Source organism: Ammodytes marinus (assembly GCF_949987685.1).
Source record: "Ammodytes marinus genome assembly, chromosome: 24".
In the NCBI taxonomy this organism is placed as follows: Eukaryota; Metazoa; Chordata; class Actinopteri; order Uranoscopiformes; family Ammodytidae; genus Ammodytes; species Ammodytes marinus.
Window position 1 is genome coordinate 5,821,665 of NC_137228.1, and position 23,029 is coordinate 5,844,693.

The 23,029-nt window shown below is 42.3% G+C and overlaps 1 protein-coding gene across 3 annotated transcripts in view; it reads right to left on the reverse strand.

Moving 5' to 3' along the window:
- Nucleotides 1-11,016: 11,016 nt before the first annotated feature.
- Nucleotides 11,017-23,029, reverse strand: part of LOC307269755 (rho GTPase-activating protein 6-like) — a gene marked incomplete at its 5' end in the record, with an annotated part of 69,052 nt that continues 57,039 nt past the window's right edge. For 2 of the 3 annotated variants that reach the window (XM_080052783.1, XM_080052785.1), the window contains 11 exons: nucleotides 11,017-13,544; nucleotides 13,847-13,930; nucleotides 14,037-14,287; nucleotides 14,524-14,615; nucleotides 15,570-15,749; nucleotides 18,023-18,171; nucleotides 18,257-18,407; nucleotides 21,400-21,455; nucleotides 21,584-21,779; nucleotides 21,894-22,022; nucleotides 22,415-22,563. In XM_080052783.1, the coding sequence (XP_079908909.1) occupies nucleotides 12,949-13,544; nucleotides 13,847-13,930; nucleotides 14,037-14,287; nucleotides 14,524-14,615; nucleotides 15,570-15,749; nucleotides 18,023-18,171; nucleotides 18,257-18,407; nucleotides 21,400-21,455; nucleotides 21,584-21,779; nucleotides 21,894-22,022; nucleotides 22,415-22,563 (2,033 nt within the window). In that variant the 3' untranslated portion in view covers nucleotides 11,017-12,948. The remainder of the gene's footprint in view (nucleotides 13,545-13,846; nucleotides 13,931-14,036; nucleotides 14,288-14,523; nucleotides 14,616-15,569; nucleotides 15,750-18,022; nucleotides 18,172-18,256; nucleotides 18,408-21,399; nucleotides 21,456-21,583; nucleotides 21,780-21,893; nucleotides 22,023-22,414; nucleotides 22,564-23,029) is intronic. The other variant, XM_080052784.1, reaches the window with a different exon arrangement.

Sequence of the window (23,029 nt, forward strand, 5' to 3'; positions counted from 1 at the left end):
CCTTGTCATCTGTCATTTCCATAAGACTCTTCTGTTTTACCTTGCTCTAGTCACCCTGGACAGATCTGGGCCACTTGACATTTAGCGTGCGCCCATGGGACATGCTTGGCAGTTAGCTAACCCAGCAAGGGGCAGGATCGTAAGCACACTTGCAAGAAGGGAGCTGCTGTTTTGTCACACACCACTGGCGCTATAGCAAAAGACAAGTAATCCCACTAGACAAAGGCTGAGGTGTGCAAGTTCACTCAGGGCTAACACAGTAGCTTCTCTGCTGGGAGTTTCCAAGGTGCTATGTGTAATGAATACTATTACATGTACATTGTCAACTTATTTTTTTATGAAAGTGATTAAACGAATAGCTGAAAATGTTCTTGAAGTTCAGTCTTGAATTAAGAAACAATAGCTGAGAGAGTCATCATGCCACAAGGTCTATTAAGATGATATGTTGGATATTTTGACAGATAATGGATCAACTTTGCCCAGTTGCCAGTTGCAATGATTACAATTTTTTATTTTATTTTAATAAATAGTTTCCTTAGATGCAGGCTTTTGTACCATGAAACAGTTAACAGTTCAACTAAACCCGGTCCAGTTATACAGAGAGTGGTTGTGGCGGAACATTTTTCAATGCCTCAGTCCAGGCGTAATGTGGTTTTTGTTTTGTTTTGAAGCTGCGGAGGGAAACTTGGGCCAAAAATGTGGCCAAAATCAGAGTCTGATGTATGGGGGAGATCCTCAGTCTATTTTAAAAAAGGAGAAGAAAAATCTCCACTCACATCCTACAAGCTCAGGCAACATCCACACAACAACTTTAAAGTGGTGAATCAATATTTCACAAAGTCTCCTGTGCATGAAGGGGGGGGGGCTTCACCAAACAATAGGATCCTGACCTGCATTATTCATCCCCTCACTCATTCACTCCTCTCTGACTCAGACACGGGGCACACAGGGGAATCCAACTCTCCCCAAACTACTAAACTTCACATAAGAAAAAACCTTTCAAAACAACAGCCCCCTCCATCCCCGAAATCTGTGTGGTATTTCGAGCCGCCCTCGTAGCATCCCCAATAATGTTAACCACGTTGAATAATGCAACGCTGATTCATATCGCACATGTGCCAGGAGATCCTCTGGCCAATAAGGAAAGCAAACCAACTGTATGTGGGAATTCTTATGATCTATTGTGCTTTCAGTAATTTTTTCAGTTTGTGAGTAAAGTGTGATCAAGCACGGACTCTAGATAATGTGTGCGTGCAAACGTTCCTAACAGGGAAGATGTGGGTAACCAAGCCTCAAACATTATATTATCTCTGCCCCATACCATTACTGACACTGGCTACTAACAGTAATATGCTTTGAATTAAATGTGGCACTGATTGCACATTGATATAAGTGAAGAACAAGGGAAAGGGGATGTCAATCGCAACAGTCAAAGTGACTCAATACAGCAAGGAGAGAGACACCAATATCAGGGTGTATTTTTACTGTCACCAAATGTAACCTTGCTCTTTAAACTGGCAATGCTTATTTTATTAAAAATGAGGCCAAGCATATACCTCAGTTACCTTCTCAAGCTCCAATCGATAGAAGTGCAGTTACACACACACCGTCCCATTTATTACAGTCTGACACCTCTTTCGTGCAGAATAATTTTTTATGGATTACTGTTTCTTTAAGACAGTATCTTAAGTATATGTTATGGTATCGAGGATCTAGAAGCACATCATTCCTTTGTACCATTAACCTTGCTATTGTTTCAAAAACTTTTTACTAACAAAAGCTTTAACCAAATGGGAGGAAATCATGGAAAGGCTCACATGATTAATGTTTTTTTTGGGGGGCTTTTCAGTTTGCTGACAAACCATAGATTTTGTCGTCTAGATTTGAGGAAATGTCAGGGTGTGTGAGCGTGCTGCGTTGACACAAAGGCACGTAGGGGAAACGGAGAAGGGCGGAACGAAAAAAAAAACAAGAAAGAAAGATGTCATGGAAGAACAATTTCACTTTCTCTCTTCTTTCCCAGTATCACTCACTCCTCACTCATCCACAGACCTCCAACAGGAAATTACAGTCTCCAGATTGATCCCTGTCCAGTCCTGTTTTGCATTACTTGCATATCGTGTCATTGCGAAAAACCAGGACAGCGAACGCAACACCTGTGAACTAACTCAGTTGCACACGTTGTTGTTTTTTTCTGTGGCTATGAGCAGGTGTTTATAAATGAAACGTGCCCTACGTTCCAAACACCTAAAGGAAGAAATCAAGAGGGGGTAGTGGTTATGTTACATCACATTTGGAACCAGTCCCCTCTTTTTCAGTATCACTATGTGTTGCTTTGAAAGCCAGCAGGCGAAAGAGAGGTGAAGTTGGAAGATCAGTGTGGATGGCAGTATTGAAGCCAAATTGTCGAGCTATGAGGATGTGCCAGAGACTTAACTGCTAGATAGGATCTCCTCGCTATCACAGCTCTGCACACAACACCGTGGGTGGACTGAACAGCTGGCAACCAGGCTTCCCAGCTCATCCTTTTTAAGAAAAGCACACGTTCCTAGAGATTTCTCTAAAGGTCCTTTTTGGAGAGATCAGCCCGATAACATTCTTGCAGCGGACCAAAGAAAAAGGCTGAAAAATGCATCACGTGCATACACCTCCTATGCATTAATTAAATGGCACTATAAATAGCATCACTGCAAGGAGTGTCACGTTTGCTAACATCAGCATGTCGCAGTATACAGTAATGTTAATTGCATCTTGTTGCGTGTTGTGGGGAAATTGTGATAGCATGCAGAAGTGGTAGGCTCAAATAAAAAAATCGAAGCTTGTGGTCTGAGGGAATTGTGATGGGCTGTTTTGGTAGGAATGCACCCTTTCACACTTTAAAAGTCAAACGATGACACTTCATTTTGGAACACCGCACATTTCAAAACTCTGCCGACTAATTTGAACAGCCACCGAGAGGGAAATCTTCATCTGCAATTTTAAAATTTCAAATGTTTTATTCAGCTACTATGATTTATGCAGGCAAATTTATGAATGACCTTTTACTTTCTCCCCTCCCACCCACACATACCTACATTATGAATCACCATGCTCAAAGATTTACAGGATATGGCGTTAAATTACAGTCGTCAAGGGCAGCAGAGGTTCAAGTGTGATGTCACATATGGCTCGAAGTGTTTCCTGCATATGCTCTGTGTAGTGTTAGAACACGTAGAGTATGTGTGTCCGCTATACACTATGCTGTTTAGAGCTTCGCCAACCAAAGACAGCTTGTTTCAAAATTATGACAGCAAAAAAGTCGGACCATATTGTCAAATGATCACTACTGTTAAAACCCATGTCTACAAATCAACCAATCAGACTACATGATCATAAGACAAGAGTATGCAGGCACACATGCTTGTAATTGTAGTTAACCGCACCTTAAAGTGACAATGTACATTTTTTGGGCCGGAAACTGACAGCTGCGCAAAATTTACCAGCTCAAAAAATACTAGAAGACAAAGTTGTCCTTCAGTTAAACCTGCAGTGCGTAGAATTTTGGGTTTTATTTCCTAGCAGATTTTGTAGAAAGTAATTATAATATCCATAAGAACATTTAATTTAGTGCATAATAGCTGAAAATGTTGTTTTTGAATTATTTTTCTTTCCCTTAGAAAGTGTCTCAAATATGTCCATATTTCTGCATATTTTGGACCAAGGCCTAGTGCCGCCATCTTGAAAGTGTCATAGTTGGAATGTCATCAGGTGCATTGTTTAAAATTTAGAATGGTTCTTGTCCTTGAAGGCCACTGTAGCTTCTGTTATTATTCGAAAGGGTTGGCGTTACCCAGGGAGCGTTGCATTCTAGAACTTTGTAGAACTTTCTTGATGATGTCATATTACACACTGCACCTTTAAGATGATTTGGTCACACCATTTCAAGTGTAAAGAATGCACGTTCACACGCAAGAGGCATGGAATCAGAAAAGGGCACATAGCCAGATCTATTTAGAGTAAGCTCACATTAGCAGTCCAACGCTACCAGTATCAGTTCAAATGGCAAAATCAACCCTGTGTTTATTTCATTGATTTAAGAGTTTGTTGAATTGGCGACATATCAAATTATGTATTTCGAAGATAAGTTCAGTTTCTATATATTATCTATAAACAATTTTTGGTCATTTTATCTTCATTTTTACCATACAAGAGCTTTCAACATTTAAGGGGCATAGGCTACTGTATATATCGGCAATCTCTAGTTTTTACAGGTTTTTATTTAGGGCACTTTTCCTATAGTGCTTTTGTCCTTCTAGTGAAATGAACTGATGGCTCATTGTTTGCATCTGTGTCTTCGATATTTAATTGACCCATAACCAGGAAACTGTGAGCACTGGAGGGAGGGCTGGGGGACTAATGATGGTCTGTTTGCAACATTTGTGCATGGTGGAAAACAAGATAGGAATGAATGGCAAAGAAAAGGGGAAAAAATCCCTATTCCCTTGTTCATTTCACTCGTGGGTGGTGGGTCAACATTGTTCTTGCAAGCGAGACCATTGCAGAAAACAATGAAGCACAACCTTGTTAGAAATCCAGTTGAATGGATATAACAAATTAACTTTGGCCATTTATCTGTCAGCTTTCTCTTATGGAACCGGGGCCATGTGGTCAGTGGATTGTCTCATTACTTCCTATAAGTGTAAGCCGCTGACAAAGCCTGTGTGTGTGTGTGTGTGTGTGTGTGTGTGTGTGTGTGTGTGTGTGTGTGTGTGTGTGTGTGTGTGTGTGTGTGTGTGTGTGTGTGTGTGTGTGTGTGTGTGTGTGTGTGTGTGTGTGTGCTCGTGTGTGTGTGTGTGTGTGCTCGTGTGTGTGTGTGTGTGTGTGTGTGTGAACATGTGTACACAGCGTGGCCGTGCATTTCCGCTCCTGAGGGCAGATCAGTGAATATGTCATGGTTGGTTGGACTGTGTTCCCCCTGTCACATGGCTACAGTTTACACAGTCGTGAATATACAGTACACACACACTGGTTGGACTAAATTGTCTCCCAGGTTTTCTACCATTACAGTACCTGCTCTTTTTTTTCTCAACACACACACACACACACACACACACACACACACACACACACACACACACACACACACACACAAGCCCTGGGTGATTTTGGCCATATGTGTGCCATCCCCAAAAAGCTACAGTGGATTACAGATTTTTGCATGAAATTTGGTTGAAATTTTGGCATGCAAAGCGAAGTAGAAGGTGATGGGTATTCGTGCAGATCAGGGATTTCTAAACGGATTAAAGGGATTCTTCATGGTGGTAACATAACATTTCTTAATGCCAGAAAATCCCATGAAAAGATCAAACCTCTGTTAATTTAATCTAATAACAAGTATTGCATGTGTGCTATGAGCCTTTATATATATATCCTTGCTGGTGCTGGAAATACTCAAACCAAATCAGAAAGTAGTCATCAACAAATGCACTATTTTCCTGCTGTTTTGGGGTAAATTCTGCCAGCCAGTGCCTAGCTGTTTTCTGATTTAATTGTGCCCTTTAAAAAATTACACTTCATTTCTGTGACCTATTTGTACAGTATTAGGGACAGATGGGAACCACAGAGTGCCACCCACAGCATAGGAAAGTAGAAGCGTGTCAAGGCGGACTAATGGACGGTTGGTTTTAGGTCTTTGTTGCCATTCAAAACATGTGCTAGGGCTTTTTCTTTGACATTTCATTTCACACACTGACACTCAGTCAGATGAAAGCAAACTGCCGTGTTGTCGACGGCTGTCCGTACTTTTTGATGCTGATGCTTGGTAGGGCGAATTCCTATTGTTGAATTCACAGGATAGTGCAGCCTTGGTAGAGTGCCATGCGATCGCAGAGTATACCTTTTGAGATGAAATATGTGATGTGAAAATGTACTTCAGCTATAACCTTCCCTTGGTTGACATCAATCCATACATGCCAGACAATACAGTCATTGTGTGTGTGGTAGTCTGTGGTGTGATTTCTTCAACAATGATTTACAGATGGGTTGATGCAGATTGGGAGCCCTCACTCTGCATTTCCTTCCTGACATTTCCATCCTCAGGGCAGTCAGTGTGTTTGGACTGCATGAAGTAACACATGGTGAGAATGAAGCGGCTGTGCCTTGCTAATGAGGGCCTCGTGACTATGTACTGAAGCCTGTCACAATATGTGTGTTAGTGAGACGAACTGTGTTTATTTCGCCATGGGCAGGCAAAATTTAAAAAAAAATATTTGCCATGCGTTGCTCAAACTGTTGTGCCCATAAAACATGCGCTACCTCACATTCCCCCCTCCGGAACGTGACAAGACACATCCACAATTTGTCTAAACTGACATGCATGAATTCTGCAGGGCCCAACTCTTGTACACATGGCAATTAAAAGTGTCTCTGTGTGGATGAGTTGATGCATGCAGTACCTATGTGTGCTTGTGTGTGTGTGTGTTTTTCTGGCAAATTGTCTTAAAGCTTGGCCAACTGGATAACGCTACTCCAATGCCAAGTCATTAGCCACCGAAATAAAGCAGCTTTGTTTTGCTGTCATGGTCCACAAAATTCTATTTAAAAATCAGGCTCCCATCCAGCTGGGGGCCGACACACAAAAAAAAAGAGGGGACAAAAGGAAAATGGAAGAAGCCCACTCGGTGTATAATACAGTGTCTGAAAGAAACTGCCTTCCCCTGATCGCAATTAATCACAAGCTCCTTGAGCAGAACATGACATGCTCATAGCAGACATCAGTGGCTCGCAGCACACAGCCAACAACCTGAATTGCTGTTGTGAGAGATGGAATGAGAAGGCTTATAGTGGGAGAGCTAAGTGGAAAGCTAACAGTAAGAGAAGGGGGGAGTGTGGGGGGGGGGGGGAGTGTGGGGAGGGGGGGGAGTGTGGGGAGGGGGGGGGGGGGCTAATAGAAAAGTCCTCAGGTTGCTGTCGTGGATCGGAAGACACAAGAAAAGGATTTTAATTACTTTCCAAAGTTTTTCCGGCTTAGTCGCAGACTGATCAGACCTCTGATAGTATGCCAGTTTAAGAGAATAGTGAAATTGACTTTGTTCTCATTGTTCCCCGAGTCCATTAAAAGGACTGAGAGAAAAGCAAGTGGTCACGCCGTGCATTATCTCTATTTCAATGATTAGCTCACACCCATCTGTCAGTGACACGCTCTCTTGCTCCCTGCACACAGACACCCAAATGCACATCCATTACCTTTCTTACAGTGTGTCTAATGGTTTGCTAGAAGTTCATATCGCCTCTCTGGGGGTCTCAAAGTTGATTAAATTATGCTATCAAGCAGCGCTGTGGACAAATTAAAGCAATACATTCAATTTCAATAATCTTTTCTTTTATTCAATTGCGTTCTCCTTTCTCTCTCCATCACAAAACTCATCACCACTTTTTTTTCTATACCTTTTGTTGTAGCTCAGACTTAGCTCTAGTCGTCACCTTCTATAACTAGTTCTGTGTAATTATTCATTCATTATCAGTTGCGGTTTGGCTGATAAGAAAGAGATGAAGAGGCTTTGAAAGATAAACCATCTCGAATTTTGCTGCTTTTTGAAGGCTCTTGACTGGCATCTAGTGGCATAACTGGAGAGTTACAGCCAACACTTTGGAATACCAGTTGTAAACTATGCCAGATTTTATTTTTATTTTTTCACATTAAATCAAGGCCAGTGGCAAGGAATGAATAAGATGCTCCATTGAATTAGCTTCCAAAGAAAATACACACATAATAGAATTGAAAAGAACAGAAGGCCTTGGCTTACTGAACTTGCCCGCGAGGACTGTGATATCATTTATCCACAAGAAGCTCTACTATTTGGTGTTTTGAACAATGGGGTCATGGAAAAATACCAGCACAAGGCACACCCACGTAATGTCCCGTGAATGCTGAGCTGGCTTTTAAAAATCTGCAGAAATATGGTCTCTTTGTGCCCTGTCGAACTATTCAGTGCGTGGGCTGGTTAATAGTTGATAGTTTCCATCCTGGGTTGGTGCCCACCTCAGAAGATACACATGTGTGGCTCCTAGACTTGAATGACCTGAGCCTTAGTCTATTCTGTACACTCTGTTGCCTTTTCGAGAGGTGACTGTTTGGACCATCTGGCATTTTTTTTTTCTTCCGTTGCTCACTGGACCACTGCCTCTATCCTGCGCATCACTTCACACACAGTCGTGTATTTTTCAGGTGTAATAAGGGGTTTAGGCACCATATCGCCTCGCCTCGCCTCGCTCCGCCAGGCTCTTAAAGGCGTCTACTGCGTTTGACATTTACAGCCGACTGATTCACAGTTGCTTTTTCGTGCTTGCATCTGAACCATGAGACACAGCCGTCACGGTCAAATGCGTAAGAATGACATCTTTCTTTGGTTACTGTTCTGCTGGCCTGCGGAGGATCACTCTCTCGAGCCAAAAGCTGCCAAAATAATGGGGACATGCAGAAGCAATGCACATTCTGTCCACTGCTTTTTCCCCTTCCTCTCCCCCCCCCCCCCCCCCCCCCCCCTCTGTTCAATCAAGTTTACAACACTTAATAGATTTCGGAAATATCTGAGTTTTTTGTTTTTTCAACCCTTTAGTTTGGAATTCAAAAACTCAAAAATCCTCAATTCAAAGCTTTTTTATTTATTTTATGAAACCACTAAAGCTGATGATTTAGTGGGTGGGTTCTGTGTGAGCAAAGCTGGCCAGTTCTCTGAATCCATGAGTGGATCACGGAGGGTAAAACAACACCGCTGTAACCGCACACCACACAAACAATAATGGTGAGCCACCCCCCCCCCCCCCCCCCCCCACCGGCAAAGAAATGTCCTCGGACCAGCTTTGCACTGCAGACAGACAGACTTGTGGTGAATTTGGCCGATCTTAAAAAAGCATAGGTGTCATGAGGCCTTTGTAGAAAGTACCGCAACATGGCTATGTGAACAGGAGACAGTTACTTTGAAATGCACATCCGCATTCACAAGTATGTCGGTGAGGAAGTGTATAAATTATGCAGTGAGTGTATAGATTGTGACAGAACTGGACATGTGCTCCGAGTGATTTTGAACCCCCATGGGATGGATGATGGACAGGTTGGTTCCAGGATGTCAGAATGTCTGATGGCGCTATGCTGTCACACATCACATAGAGACAACTCATCTAGGGCTGCAACTAACGATTATTTTGATAATCGATTAATCTGTCGATTATTTTCTCGATTAATCGATTAGTGTTTTGGTCCGTAAACTGTCAGAAAATGGTGAAACATTTTGATCAATTTTCCAAAGCCCATGTTGACGTCCTCAAATGTATTGTTATGTCCAAAACACACAGATATTTCAGTTTACTGTCATAATAGGATGAAAGAAACCACAAAATATTCACATTTGAGAAGCTGAAATTCAGAAATTACTCAAAACGATTTGGCGATTATTTTAATAATCGATTAATAATCTATTCATCGATTAATCGTTGCAGCTCTAAACTCATGATGACCACTGAATCACAGAGCAACACTGAGAGAGAGCCTGGCCATTGTGCACATTCCAGTGAACTTTGTGACCAGTAAATGTTTCTCCCCATTCCCCATAGAAATGAAATCCAGCCTGACTCCAGTGTTACAAGAAAGTACTTACATTAATTGAATGGACTATTGGTGGGGCTTTAAAAGTGGCCTTAAAGGCATTCAAAGTCCCATTTTGAATTGTGAATTTGACTGTGCCAGTCTGTGGTTAGTGAAATGTCAATCAAACTGAAAGAGTCAACACTTTTTCCCCTTACACATTTCTTACAATGTGGATTTTGAAGAGAACACAGTACAGTAAATACAAGCTGTTTTTCCACTGCAGCTAGTTTTGTGCAAGCTTACGTAATGAACGCCCAGCTATTTTAAATCCGGTCCTGATGTGTAAAAATGACTGTGAATCTCTCTGTTTTGTATTCATTCATATTTCATTCAAGGATCACTTCCAATATTATTCTGCAACATAATATTGTATGGCAAACTGCAGGGCCATTATAGCATAAGGCATGTACATATTTAACCTCCCTGTACAATAACATACTATATATCAATATTACAATACTCTTCAATGTTATACCATGATGTGATTTGATATATATATATATATATATATATATATATATATATATATATATATATATATATATGCTACACTGCAATGATGTATTGTAGCATTTTATACTATGATATTAGTTCTAGGACAAACATTTATTTTCAAAAAGGGTCACTTATTTTGCCAAAGCACTGATGTCAACAGCACGGTGTAAACTTGTATCATATTTAATTCCATTGTAGCATATTGATGATGACAATGTGGTACAAAAGCAAATAACCAGACATTCCATTACAACGTGGACCCAGTAGACCCCACCACAACATATCAACAACAAACACCACGGGTCTTTTAGAGCCATAGTGAAGGCAACAAGACGGACATGATCTTGGTTTGGGGGGGGGGGGGGGGGGACAAAGATAGGTCCATTAGGATTACGATATCCTTTTTTTTTCTATCTCCTTGAATAAAAATTGCTATATTGTATTTATATATTACAACATCCAACAGGAAACAAGATAATACAAAACAAATTAAAAAAAATATACAAAATATGAACCTAAAGCAATGCATGAGGAAAACAGCTTTTAAGAGCAAGACATGTGGCACGTTTATTTCCTTACACAGAGTTAACACATGTTTACAAAAAGAAGGTGCTTCTAAATCACAAGCTATAATCCATTCCAAACGGCACAGAACGGATCCCAAGGGAAACATTGAAGTGTGGGAAGCAGCAACACGCTAGTGCACATGGTTTGACAATAGATGGCGCCATAGCCCTTACTAAAATCTTGGACTCATGGGATGTGTAGGAGCGTGTGTGTGTGTGTGTGTGTGTGTGTGTGTGTGTCACCATCTCTTGAGAAAATGTGAAATATTTGCCAGCAAATACCCACTTGAGCGTGGCGTTTGAGAAGACATTGAGATAGGTGGACTGTGGGTGAATTTAAAGGTGTCCCCCCCCCCCACCCACCCAGTTGAATTAGGAATAACACTGGAATCAAAATGATTGAACTAGTAGGAGCAAGTTATTTAGTTTGTACTTATTCAGCACCTCAGTTGGGACCACTGTGCAATCATAGACTATTTGTGAATTTGAAGGATTCCTTGAAAAATGGACAGGAAATAAGTCATAGGCAATAAGTCTTTTATAATATTCATTCTAGCATAAGAGATATAAGACAAAGGTTCAGTCATGTGAATGTATCACTGATTTGACATCATACTGTATTGTGGTGTAAGGACGGACCGTGGTGAAAGATTTTTGAGACCAATTTTGCAGTTTTTTTGTTCAGGTTACTGTGTTCTGTTGTGACCAGATTCAGGTCAAATAATACCTTAACATAGTGCTCAATGTTCGAGAAGTCTAGTAGGGAGACCAGGTGGGCAGAATGTTCTTTATAAAAATAGGGAATGTGAGTTTATTTTTTATTTTTTTTTTACATCAAATTGTAATACAGTTGGACAAGTGATACTTGTTTTCCAGATTAACTTAAATTCCTCACATCTGGCTTTCCGGGCGTGATTTCAAAAGGGGAAGAATTATTTCAAAATAGTACTTGGCTAGTTTCCGATTATCCGAGCTTTACCCCGGCACTTATTTCAACATACTTTTTGCCACATTGCATTATTAGTACACGTGAAATGACCGTTAATAAGCATTTTGCATACGTATTACATGGGCTACTATGGCTTAAGTCTTTCTAATTGTAATTTTATGAGTAGTCAGAAATATGATCCTATTGTTGACATCCTGTTTGTTTTTTTAAAAAGAGCCTCTTTACTTTAGCTTCTGTCCTGAAATTGCGGACAAACCCGTGCCAACGTCACATGGCAAGAGTCTTCATTTTCAGAAATGCACAACCGGATGAAATGAGCACACAACTGTACGATAAATAGCCTGAAGTACAACAACAAACTTTGGCACATTATTCCTGCAGTGCAACAGGTGGCAAGAGCACATATACTGTAAGCAAACATACAGCTGAGTGCTTTATATAATTAGGTCTAAGCATTTTTGCAATAAGAAAAAAACATTTTACATTCAATATTAAAGACAAAGAAACAGCAGTCTGTCTGACTAACACCGACATTTAGACCGCCAGTTAAAGGGCTGACTAACTTTTAGTAGATTGGCAAATTATATACTTTACATGTCAATTTACATATATGTTGTTTATGTATGTTTGTGTATATACTATATATATACAGTTAAACCACATACCAGTACGCACACAAATATTCTACATTTAGCAGCAATTACTAATGCGTACATCGTAGTGTCCTAATGTTTAAAAAGTAAAAAATAATGTAGAAATAATCAAATGAAAATATAACAAACTAAAAAAAACTAATGTTTTTTTTTCCTATTATTCTCCATTGAGATATGAAGACTGAACTCACACTCTGAATACAACATATGGTCATGGTAACGTTCTGAATAGTTGTGAAAGGTTAGTTTTATGAGGTATTTCTGGTGGGATTTTTATTTATTTTTTATTTTTTTTGAATGGACGAAAACATACGGGGCTAAGAACAGAAGCAACTTTTTCAACATCCATACTAAACAAGAAAAAATACTAGTGGCTCTTGGATGTAAAAAGTCTGTATAAGGCAGCAGCTGTGCACGTAAACATCAACCCCCATGGCGTTAAAAATGCAGGAGAAGCACAGAAGAAAGGGTTTATGGGAAGGGAGGAAATCCATGGACGGATGGATGGATGAAAGGCAGACAGAGAGAGAGAGAGACAACGACAAGGTGACATGAATGTAGGGATAAGGAGTGATTGTCTTTGATGGTGCCATTGCTTTGGCAATAGCAGAGCAGAATCTCCATTGAGATTAAGCCGCAGTAGTTCATGGTCTGAATTGATCACACCAGCGTTTCGGGCAGCGCGTCTGCATTGTCCGAGGACAGCAGTTGCCAGATCTGCCAGCGGTCCCTCTGCCACTCTTGCCACTCCGGGGTGTGCGGCACCATTTGGGCGTTTGGCGTTGATGCCGAGTCACCCCCCTGCACCAGGGGGGGCCGCTGAGCTGTCTCCATTGCGGGGGAACTCTGTGAATTAGCCAGTCGATGGTGGGTGTTGTACGAGGGAGGACCGGGGCAGGCGTTGTTAAGCACGACGTGGCCTCCGTCGACAGTGTCCGGCGCGCCTACATGTCTGGAGTGGGTGGGGTTTAGTCTGTGCCCACTGGCTCGATGGAGGCCATGCGTGCTGTTGTTGAGGTGCGACGTCACCGATTGGTTGATGTGTGGGTGTGGTGGTCCCGCCCCCATGTGAGGGCTGGTGCACACTCTGGTGACGGGCGGGTGGGCTCTGCACTGCTCTGGGGTTAAGCCGGGCGCAGTGAGGGTCCGTTGTAGCGTGGCCTGCTGCCTGCTGCTGCCGCCGCCATCGCCGTGCAGACCGTCAAGGCCTTCCTGTGAGCTGCGAGAACTTCCCTCCGACATGTTGCCGTGGGACCCTGGAAGCACAAACGTCAACAACATGAGTGGAATTAAGTATAGTTAAGTGAATGACAAAGGAACACTCAAAGAAATGCTCCGACACATCTTTTAGTGAGTAAAAAATCAGCAGGTCTCATTGCATCTTTAACAAGCAACAAATAGAAACATTACCCCTCGATTTTTTTCCTTTTTTTCTGCAAGGTCAATTTAACAATAGTGTCCTCTGACTTGGCTAATGAAATATTTTTTCTGCAGAATTTGTTTCTGATGACCGGCAACAACAATCACTGGCGGCTAAGACTAGGTGCCATCTGTTTACCTGTGTATGTTTGGTCCTTGAGGGCTGGTTTTAGAGTAGAGTGCCATGTCCCCCAAATATTAGCATGCTCCTCTAATATAGCGTCTGAAAGAGGCGAAAGAGAGGTCAAATACCTATCAAAGCCTACCTATAATAGCAGCATGTAATCTATCACTGTCTGAGAGAGTCATATTCAATAGTAAAAATCCACCTTTGGTTCCCCAAGTGTCGGCTCCATGCTCCCTGCTCCAGCCTGCCACCTGCCCCACCGAGGGGAACTGTTCTGGGCCACGATAGAGCTGCTGGCTTCCCGGGCTGCCTGGTTCTCCCCTGCGCTCACTCAGCACAGGGGAGTTGTTGTCGTACGGTGAGACCTCTCCGCTAGAGGCCTTGTTTGAGTCACTGGAGGAACGGCGCTCGCTCAGGGTGAAGGGCTCCTCTGTCTGCAACATGTCGGGGCTCCTGTGGTTCATTTAGACAAGGCAAAGACAAGGCTAAGAAAGGGCAACTTAACCTTATTTGTTTAGCACAAAGCCAACTCGAAGTTTTACATTAAACATCAAACAACAAAGTATACAGTAAAATGACAACATTTACTAAAATAAATAAAGGCTATTATACAGTGGAATAGGAAATATAAAATAGAAACGTTTGAAGTTTTGAAACACAGGCATACACATACGAGCGTTCTCACTCACTGCGATGCTTTTCTTCTCAGAAGGTAGTCCACCACGTCTGGCTCGGTCTCCAACAGACTCATCAGAACCTCATTCTGCAGATCAGGAGGCACCTAGAAAAATATGTTAAATAACTATTAACAAAACAGCTATTTGAGTCATCCAAAAATGTATCTATTTCAGATTTTTTTTTCTTTTTTTTATGGCTATTTTATCACTTGAAAACAAACAATTCCCGGTTTATTGCGCTTGTTGAAGGGGCCCGATGTGAGAGCAACGTGAAGAAAACTTGAGACAATGAGACGAGACATTCCAGTGCATCTCTTCAGCTGATCATCGGGTAATTAGCCGAAGGTTACACGCTCATCGAACATTTGGTTTATAACACTGCCCACGCATGATACTCATGTTCGGATGCTTTGAAAGGAAAATATGCAAGGTGTCCGGCCATAAATAAGCAGGTTACGAAACAACGAGACTGAGCACATCAGTCCCAATGCGATTAATAGCCCCTTCATTGGCTAACTGCAGGAATGTACTCAGGCCTCTAAGGGGAACGGCATAGGGAGATTACAAGACGTTATGGTTTAAGTTTTTGTGGATCTGAAATGACCTGAACTGCCTGTTCCCTTCGCAGTGTTTGACAATCGCACGGAACAAAAGCAAACTGACAATGAGGCAATAATCCGCCAAAAAAAAATCGCGACCTCTTCTGACACCACATAAGGGATTTCATGCTTGAATTTGTTTGGCTTTTAATTTGGTACAGAATAAGTTCAAGTAACCTCAGTGACCAGCTACTGTTGTTCCTGTCTATAGATTGAACTGTAATGTCTTGTTAATACCTACTCACAAGGAAAAATGTAACCTTTTTCAGAGCTCTGTTTTCACCAACACAGACTCAACCATTGTCTCGCTACAGTATAAGCCAAGAGGGATTGTCTTACGTTTTAAGCCTACACAAGAATGCGAGAGGAATGAGGTGCATGAGTGAATGGGAGACGCAGTGTGTGTTTTTAGAGGTGGAGAAGGGGTTAGAACAAAAAAGAAAGGAACGTGAGACTGACCATGAAGAGGGTTTGGTAGCTGGCGATCATCTTCTGCAGCACAGCGATTACTGTCGTGCTTTCTTCGGCCCGCGCCGAGCTCTGAACGCTGAACTCCTTGTCCGAGTTCTTCTGCTTGTGGAGCAGGTTGGGCCCAAAGATGGTGGCCAGGTTTAACGATGTCATCTTGTTCCCTGTGATCTGTATGGACGGAGAAGAAAGAAACACACAAAAAGGGCACACAGACCTGTCAATAATGGTGTTTATCATTGTTTGTAGCCCAATCCAAAGAGAAGGCCTGAGGTCCTATCCACTTGATTCAGTTATTTCAAGTCCACCGTGATACATTTTTCAAGAGTCAAAATCCCTTTGCGTCAAAATCAGGGAATAGCTCCTTGCGACCCCCGCTACCTGTCCGTACTGTTTGTGCGCAGAAAAATACACAGCCTAGGCTCTGTGAACGGCCATATTGCTGGCTACGGTGGGTCCCATTTGTTAACATTTACAGAGCCTAGGCTGTGTACTGTCAACATCAGCTTCTTTTATACGGACAGGTAGCAGATCATGGGGAGATATTCACTGATTTTGACAAATAGATTTTGTCAAAACAAGCTTCCTACAGAATCGCAGACTCCACCTTTTAACTCATTTCTTACATGAAACATACCCAGAAGGAACGATTACTAAAGACGTGGGGCGATTACATCACCCTCTTGTACGCTGTTTATGACCTTATTCCAAAGCTGATTGGACCGCAACACTGCTGAATAAATGGGGCCGAGCGGTGATTGTAATCGTGCAAAGAATGACGTGTGTGTGTGTGTGTGTGTGTGTGTGTGTGTGTGTGTGTGTGTGTGTGTGTGTGTGTGTGTGTGTGTGTGTGTGTGTGTGTGTGTGTGTGTGTGTGTGTGTGTGTGTGTGTGTGTGTGTGTGTATGTGTGTGCACAGTGAACTGCTCCCATTTTGTACCAATCCATCAAGTAGATGGTGAGATAATGCCACCCATTGAGCCCACTGCTGCTAGCTTGGCTAAGAAGGATGGACAATGGCAATGATAAAATAATTAATTAGCCCCATGCTGACGGTGGGTAATGGAGAATGAGTGCAGCAAGTGTGTCATGAATGTGTATGTGTGAAATGTAATTCCATGCTTATAATTTGCAGTATAATTTGAATCAGTTTTAAATGTATGTGATGGGTTTTTCCAATATCTTGTAAAAGTAATAGCAAAGTTGCAGTATCTAGCAATATTGTACCAAAACACTAACACTTGTTGTATGTTTGTTCTTCAACCTTCGCACACACATTGTGGTTGAGGAGCGGTCAGGCACTTCTTCTGAGACATTTTCTTCTCTCCCGTCTCATCCAGTTTCCCACGTAACATGTCCATCCTCCGTCCTATCCAATCACCATTTTCTCACCTCTCCCTCCAATGTTCTGTCTCTCTTGTCACCTCCCCTTCCCTCGTGTGTTTTTGTCACATGGCGTTTGTTATCACTGAAAAGCGTCGGGCTACTTTGACAGCTGAATCTGTTCCTACTAAGGGGTTTGGGTTGACAATCCTGCGACACAATTAGCAATCTAAATTTACGAGCCCTGCGGATGCTTGGACGACTTTTCATTTTAATTTTTTATTAGTGATACATTCATTTTCTTCTTTCCTCCCTGTCCACTCCCAGTCCCAATAGAGGGATGGGAGCCACAAGTCGCCAAAAAGTATTGATGTATGTGTGGGGAAAAAACACTCCGACTTCCTGTCACGATCTCAGATAGAGATACTGGTGCCATGGAGTCGTGAAGGGGGAAAAAACACACACACACGTCACACACCCACACACATCAATGAGTTTGAGTGTGTTCGCATGTATATACACACACAGGGACAAACAAAAAACACTTCCATCTGTGCACAAATATGCCGAAACACGCACTCCCCTGCTTTTTTCTCGCACACAAAACGCACTTGCACAACACACACACACACACACACACACACACACACACACACACACACACTTGACAAACCCATTCAAAAACAAACTTATTCTCCTGACACACACTCATGCTAAGAGTTCATGGTCTTGGAATTGAAGTGGGTTTTTTGGACTGGGAAAGAACAGAGTAGAATATCACTTAAACTATGCAAAGGCTTGACCACAGACCATGATGTCTTTCCTTTGTAGAACAGACGCAGCACAAGACACAGGCTTCGCTTTATGCAAGTTTTTCTTTTTTCACACATATGCAAACCTGACTGCTTGCACTGTCCATACGCAACCACACTGTGCAACTGATTCCTATCACTGCCTTGGCCATTTCCTCCCAATGAGGTGGAAACACAAGGCCAAACAAAATGCTATAAAAAGCTGCCCCATAAGCTGTTTGCACAAGCCTTAACACACATGTTTTTAAACACGATCCCTATCCTTGTGACTTCATTTCTTTTTAACTTCTAAAATCACGGATTTGAATACCTCCTGCCCGTCTTTGTCGTGGCGGTCCTGGGCGTGCTCGGTCACGGTGCAAAGGAACTCCAGGAGCCGGTGGAGGGTGTCACTGTTGCATGCTGGGAGCAGGTAGACCAGAAGCTGAGTGACGTTCTGCTGCTCATCCGAGTCCAACGCTGCAAATAGATCAAAGTTTCACAGTATAGGCGAGGATGGGAAAGCGACAGAAGAAGAAATGGAGGATAAGGAATGTTAGCGTACATGTGGTGCAGATGAAGGGCGTGTAGAGCTCCTTGGTTAGCAGAGGGTCTGGCATGTCCCTGAGGAACTCCTTCAAGAGAGCGGCTACGTCGTGAATGCTGTGCTCTTCATCCAGCTGCACGTCGACACCCCGATCAAACTCCTCGCGTAGCTGACAAGAAGAATGAAAATGGAAAAGAGAAGGAAGAGGGGGGGGATTCAGAAACATCCTCGGCACACACACACACACACAACAATGGACATTATATTCTAAGGTATAATGCTCACACCCACTTCCTTCTTGGACCCCTCCAAGTCACCAAGGACTCTTCAAAAACTAGTTTCACCAGTGTGCATCCTAATCGCTACCATCTGACCTTCTGCATGGCTTCCAGATAGAGCCCATTGTGGTGTCATGATGATTGATAGTCTCGAGTCATCTGCACACCATATTCACTGATATACCAGTTTTCACGTCTTAGTATCACGCATTACTTTCAGCTAATACATTCTTATATTAGAGTAAGCTGACAATGGCATAATGGCAAATGCATAAACTTTGGATTGTATCAACACAGACCATTGGGGAATGCAAAATGGAGTATTACACTTGTCACGCATGATCTACAGATGAGTACAAACCATTTAATGTAGTGAGTTTACAATAAAGACGAGGTGTTATAAACAATGTGGCACCTAACCGCAATTGACGACTCAAAAGCATTTGTATTGGAGCCAGTCCAGATTGAGAAAAACAGTAAATCAAAGAAAAATGCTTAGCTTTCCTGTTCATTAAATGTTGTTGTGTAAGCTCCTACAAAGTGACACTTTCAGGTATGCAGCAGGAATAGTCTCAAACAATACTGTTATAATTCTGCAAACAATCACAGCAGATCAAAATATGTAAACATTTTCCTCATGACTGGCTGCTTTCAATAGGTTTTAATTGATGAGGTAGCAGATAATGGTTTAAGTAGCTTGTTGAACTGATAAGAATGCACCTGCCTGCATTACACACACAGCATTAGAATCAACTCTGCTGTATCAATGTGTGAGTGGTTCTTAGGCATAAAATATGTCCTGGTACTTGTGTGTTAGGCCCTTGAATAACAAACTGTGTCCGTTAATATAGTGCCATGTGCAATCTGGGGTGCTTTGGCAACACGGACAACACAAAAGTGTTATGGTGGACTGTGTTCTCACACAATCTATTCCAGGAGCGAAGGTTTTGTTTGTTGATGTTGACTTTGGTCAATGGAAAGTAATGGTTTGTTGTAATGAACTGGGTATGGTAGGGCACACACATCGACAATGCTTCCATATGGACAGAAGAGGAATGTGAATCAAGTGCGATGACCCTGTACAATCACCGAAGCACAACCCAATTGAACCACATCCCCAACACCCAATGTTGTGCCCCAAATGTGAACGAGTTCATGAACGATCGTTCATTGAACACGTTCATATTTGGGGCGAACGTGAACTGAACGTATGTATTTATTTATTTATTTTTTAAGATATTTTTTTGGCATTTTTATGCTTTATTGATAGTGAAGAGACAGAGTTGAAATGGGGCAGAGAGGGGAGTGACATGCAGAGAACGACCACGGGCTGGAATCGAACCCGGGTCCGCTGCTGGCCGAGGCCCATGGGGGGGGGGGGGAACTTACCAACTGAGCTAAAGGCATGTTTCTTAGGGATGCACCGATCCACTATTTTTAGTAGTTCCGATCCGATTCCGATATCTGGGTTTTGGATATCGGCCGATACCGATACTGTCCGATACGATATCCTAATTATTATAATTTAAAAGAGCAAGATATATACACACATGCATATAGGTTTATCTTAAAGGCAGACTAGGCAATATTTTAATGAAAATATCAATTATAGAGTCACACAAAAATAATCCTTCTCAATGATCACTTCTGCCCTACTAAAATATGTGGTGGTGTGTTTGTCTGCACAGTCTTCCTCTCTCTGGCTGTATTTTACATAGTAGAATTTATCACAGTGCAGAAGCCTCTCCACTTCCTTGACTTGGATTAGCTTTGGTTAGCTCACTGGCTAACAAACTGATATGCACTGTATGTCTAACTAGAAAGTGGTGTCCTCTCTCCCCCCACCGAACGTCGGCGCATGCTGCACAGGCTCGTTCGCTCTTTCATAGTAAAAAAATATATATATATCGGAGCTGACAGTCCGATATCCGATACGCAGATTTCGGCCATATCGGACCCGATACTGATATTGGATCGGATCGGCCCCATCCCTAGTATTTCTGCCTGATGAACGTTATTACGAACGCGTTCATTCTGGCGTTGTTCAATCGTTCACCGAGTGCCAGATTTCCATAGAAAACCTCGCTAAAAGACAGCGTAAAAAGGCCTTAAATATGTAGCGGAAAAACACCCAATCTGGCAACACCTGCCACCACAGTGTTGCACCACCGCTGCATCATCAAAATGCGAAACACCGCGGCAAAAAACAAAAACAAATGAATGCGGCAGGCAGCCCTTATTCAGACCATGGACCTAGCCTCAGGCTCTACCTCTTCTTCGTAATGATTGTTACCTACCTAAGATTGTGTTTGTGTTAATAATTATGTCAACGCATCGTCTTGACTTTGTTGTTAACATTAGGTCCTATACTGCAGTTTAGAATGGTCTCCTTGAGGGTTTTACTATTTTAGGTTGTAGGCTAATTTCTTTGTAGAACCTGCCTGGTATATTTTTCCAGTATTGCTTTCTTTGAATGAAATTTCATGTGAATTGTTTCCAGGTTTGGAAAATTATAAAAATGGAAAAACATTTGCACCTTAACCGTTTTTGTTTGAATAATTCCTCATTAAAACAGCAACTTTTTCCTCATGTTTTTGAGAATATACTGTAGGGGAAAAAGCTGCAGCTGGCTTCTAGTGTGGACTGAATGTTATTGAAATAATTTCTGTCGTTGGTTCTATATGGTATGTGGCAATTATTTAGAAAATAATAGTCGCAGCAACATTATTGAAAAAAAAAACTATGAACTAGTTCATTTTTGAACTGTGAACTTAGTTCAGAATTATGAACACTGAACTTTGAACTAGTTCACGTAGAAAAAGAACTTTCCCAGCACTGCCAACACCGCCATCATCAAAAAAACACCATATATGTTAAACTAACCTGTCGGACTCTCTTCTTGGAGCTTCCCACTCTAAAGATCCCCACTGTCTGCAAACCTGAGTGGAGAAGGGATAAACAACAAAACCTCAATGACAAGAGCAATAGCTGCCTCTAGCACATGTCACTATTGGGTCAGTATTCAAATCTAAGACTTGATGAACGTATGGACAGTATGTTTGCTGACCGTATTTCTCCATGTGCTGGCAGCAGCTGTCGACGACACGGGGCACCTGACGGTAGATGGGGTTGAGGCTCAGTCTCTTGTCCCGGTGTTTCTCCTTCTTGCTGGGCGTCTCGGCCGGCAGAGACAGCTGCAGAGCCTCCAGCAGGCGCGACTGGTTGTCATCCAGGTCCGTAATGGAGTCCACAGACATGGCTCCCTATAGGGGTACACAGGGCATCTCAAATCCACCGCACACAAAAACCTAATGAATGAGATGACTACAGTATATGTTGTCTGTCTGTCTGTCTGTCTGTCTGTCTGTCTGTCTCACCCTCCTGCGTGCCCGCGGTGCAGCTTCCGGCGTGTTGGGCGACGTGGACTCGTTGGCTGTCTCCGATGTGGAACTCAAGGAGGAGTTGCTGCTGGATAACTCCTTAGTGGACGGCCGCTTGGTGGCAAACTGCAGGACAGATCGACTAGAAGAGTTAGAATGCGCTTCTCCATCATACAGTACACATGGGGCAGTTTGTCTCATTATATTAAGTTCCTATTTGTCATAAATAAAGCTTGAAACATGTTATTCTATAGTTGTCACAACCCAGTGAGAGGCATTAAGGCGAGACAATACAGGTGAATAGGGTACAATGTTTAACTTATGTTGAGATAATGGCTGTCAAAGATGGTTGTATATGAGAAACATACAGAGGCAAACAGACTAGGTTTAGTCAAATAAACACCTTAATGTACATTTTGGTGCTTTTTAATTTAGTATTAAAGAAGGCATGATATGGAAGCTACATCTCCGAATTGACCAGTGCTGTCTGGCCTTAATTGAGGGATAGAGTTATTGACCTGTAATATGGATGAAACCAGGTCAGAGGAGTCTTTGTGCTCCTCGCGCTGTGGAGGGTCCTGGCGATAGCCGTCTTGACGCTGCCTGTGCGTTCGGTCGTTGCCGATGACTTGGGAGAGCGGGATACTGAAGGCCTGGGGAATGCATTCTGGGGGATAAAAAAAGAAGTAGAATAAAACTTTAGTCTGGATAAAGCCCAAGGTTAGCTTATTAGCAAATTCCAAAAATAGCTCTGAGACTCTGGGAACTCTCAACAAGAGCATCACACCAATTAAACTCTTTAGAACTCTGGTTGGAGCTTGACTTTTTATTTTTACATGAGAGAAAAGCCTCACAACACGTTTACTATGTCAATGAAAACAGTTACGACTCTACTAAAGCACTCCATCTGTCTTGTGATATAAGACATTACAGGGAGAAGGATCCGGCTATGACATATACCACTAATTCTAGTGCCTTTTGACCAAAATCGCTACATTCTTTGTTCTCCATGCAGGCCATTTTTAGAAGCTGCTCAGCACTGACACATATGTACATGACATCTAGCTCTTAGTCCTTTGTCCTTTGTGCCTTGGCAAGAAGACGTATTGAACCTTCAGCAAAGGTTTATACAG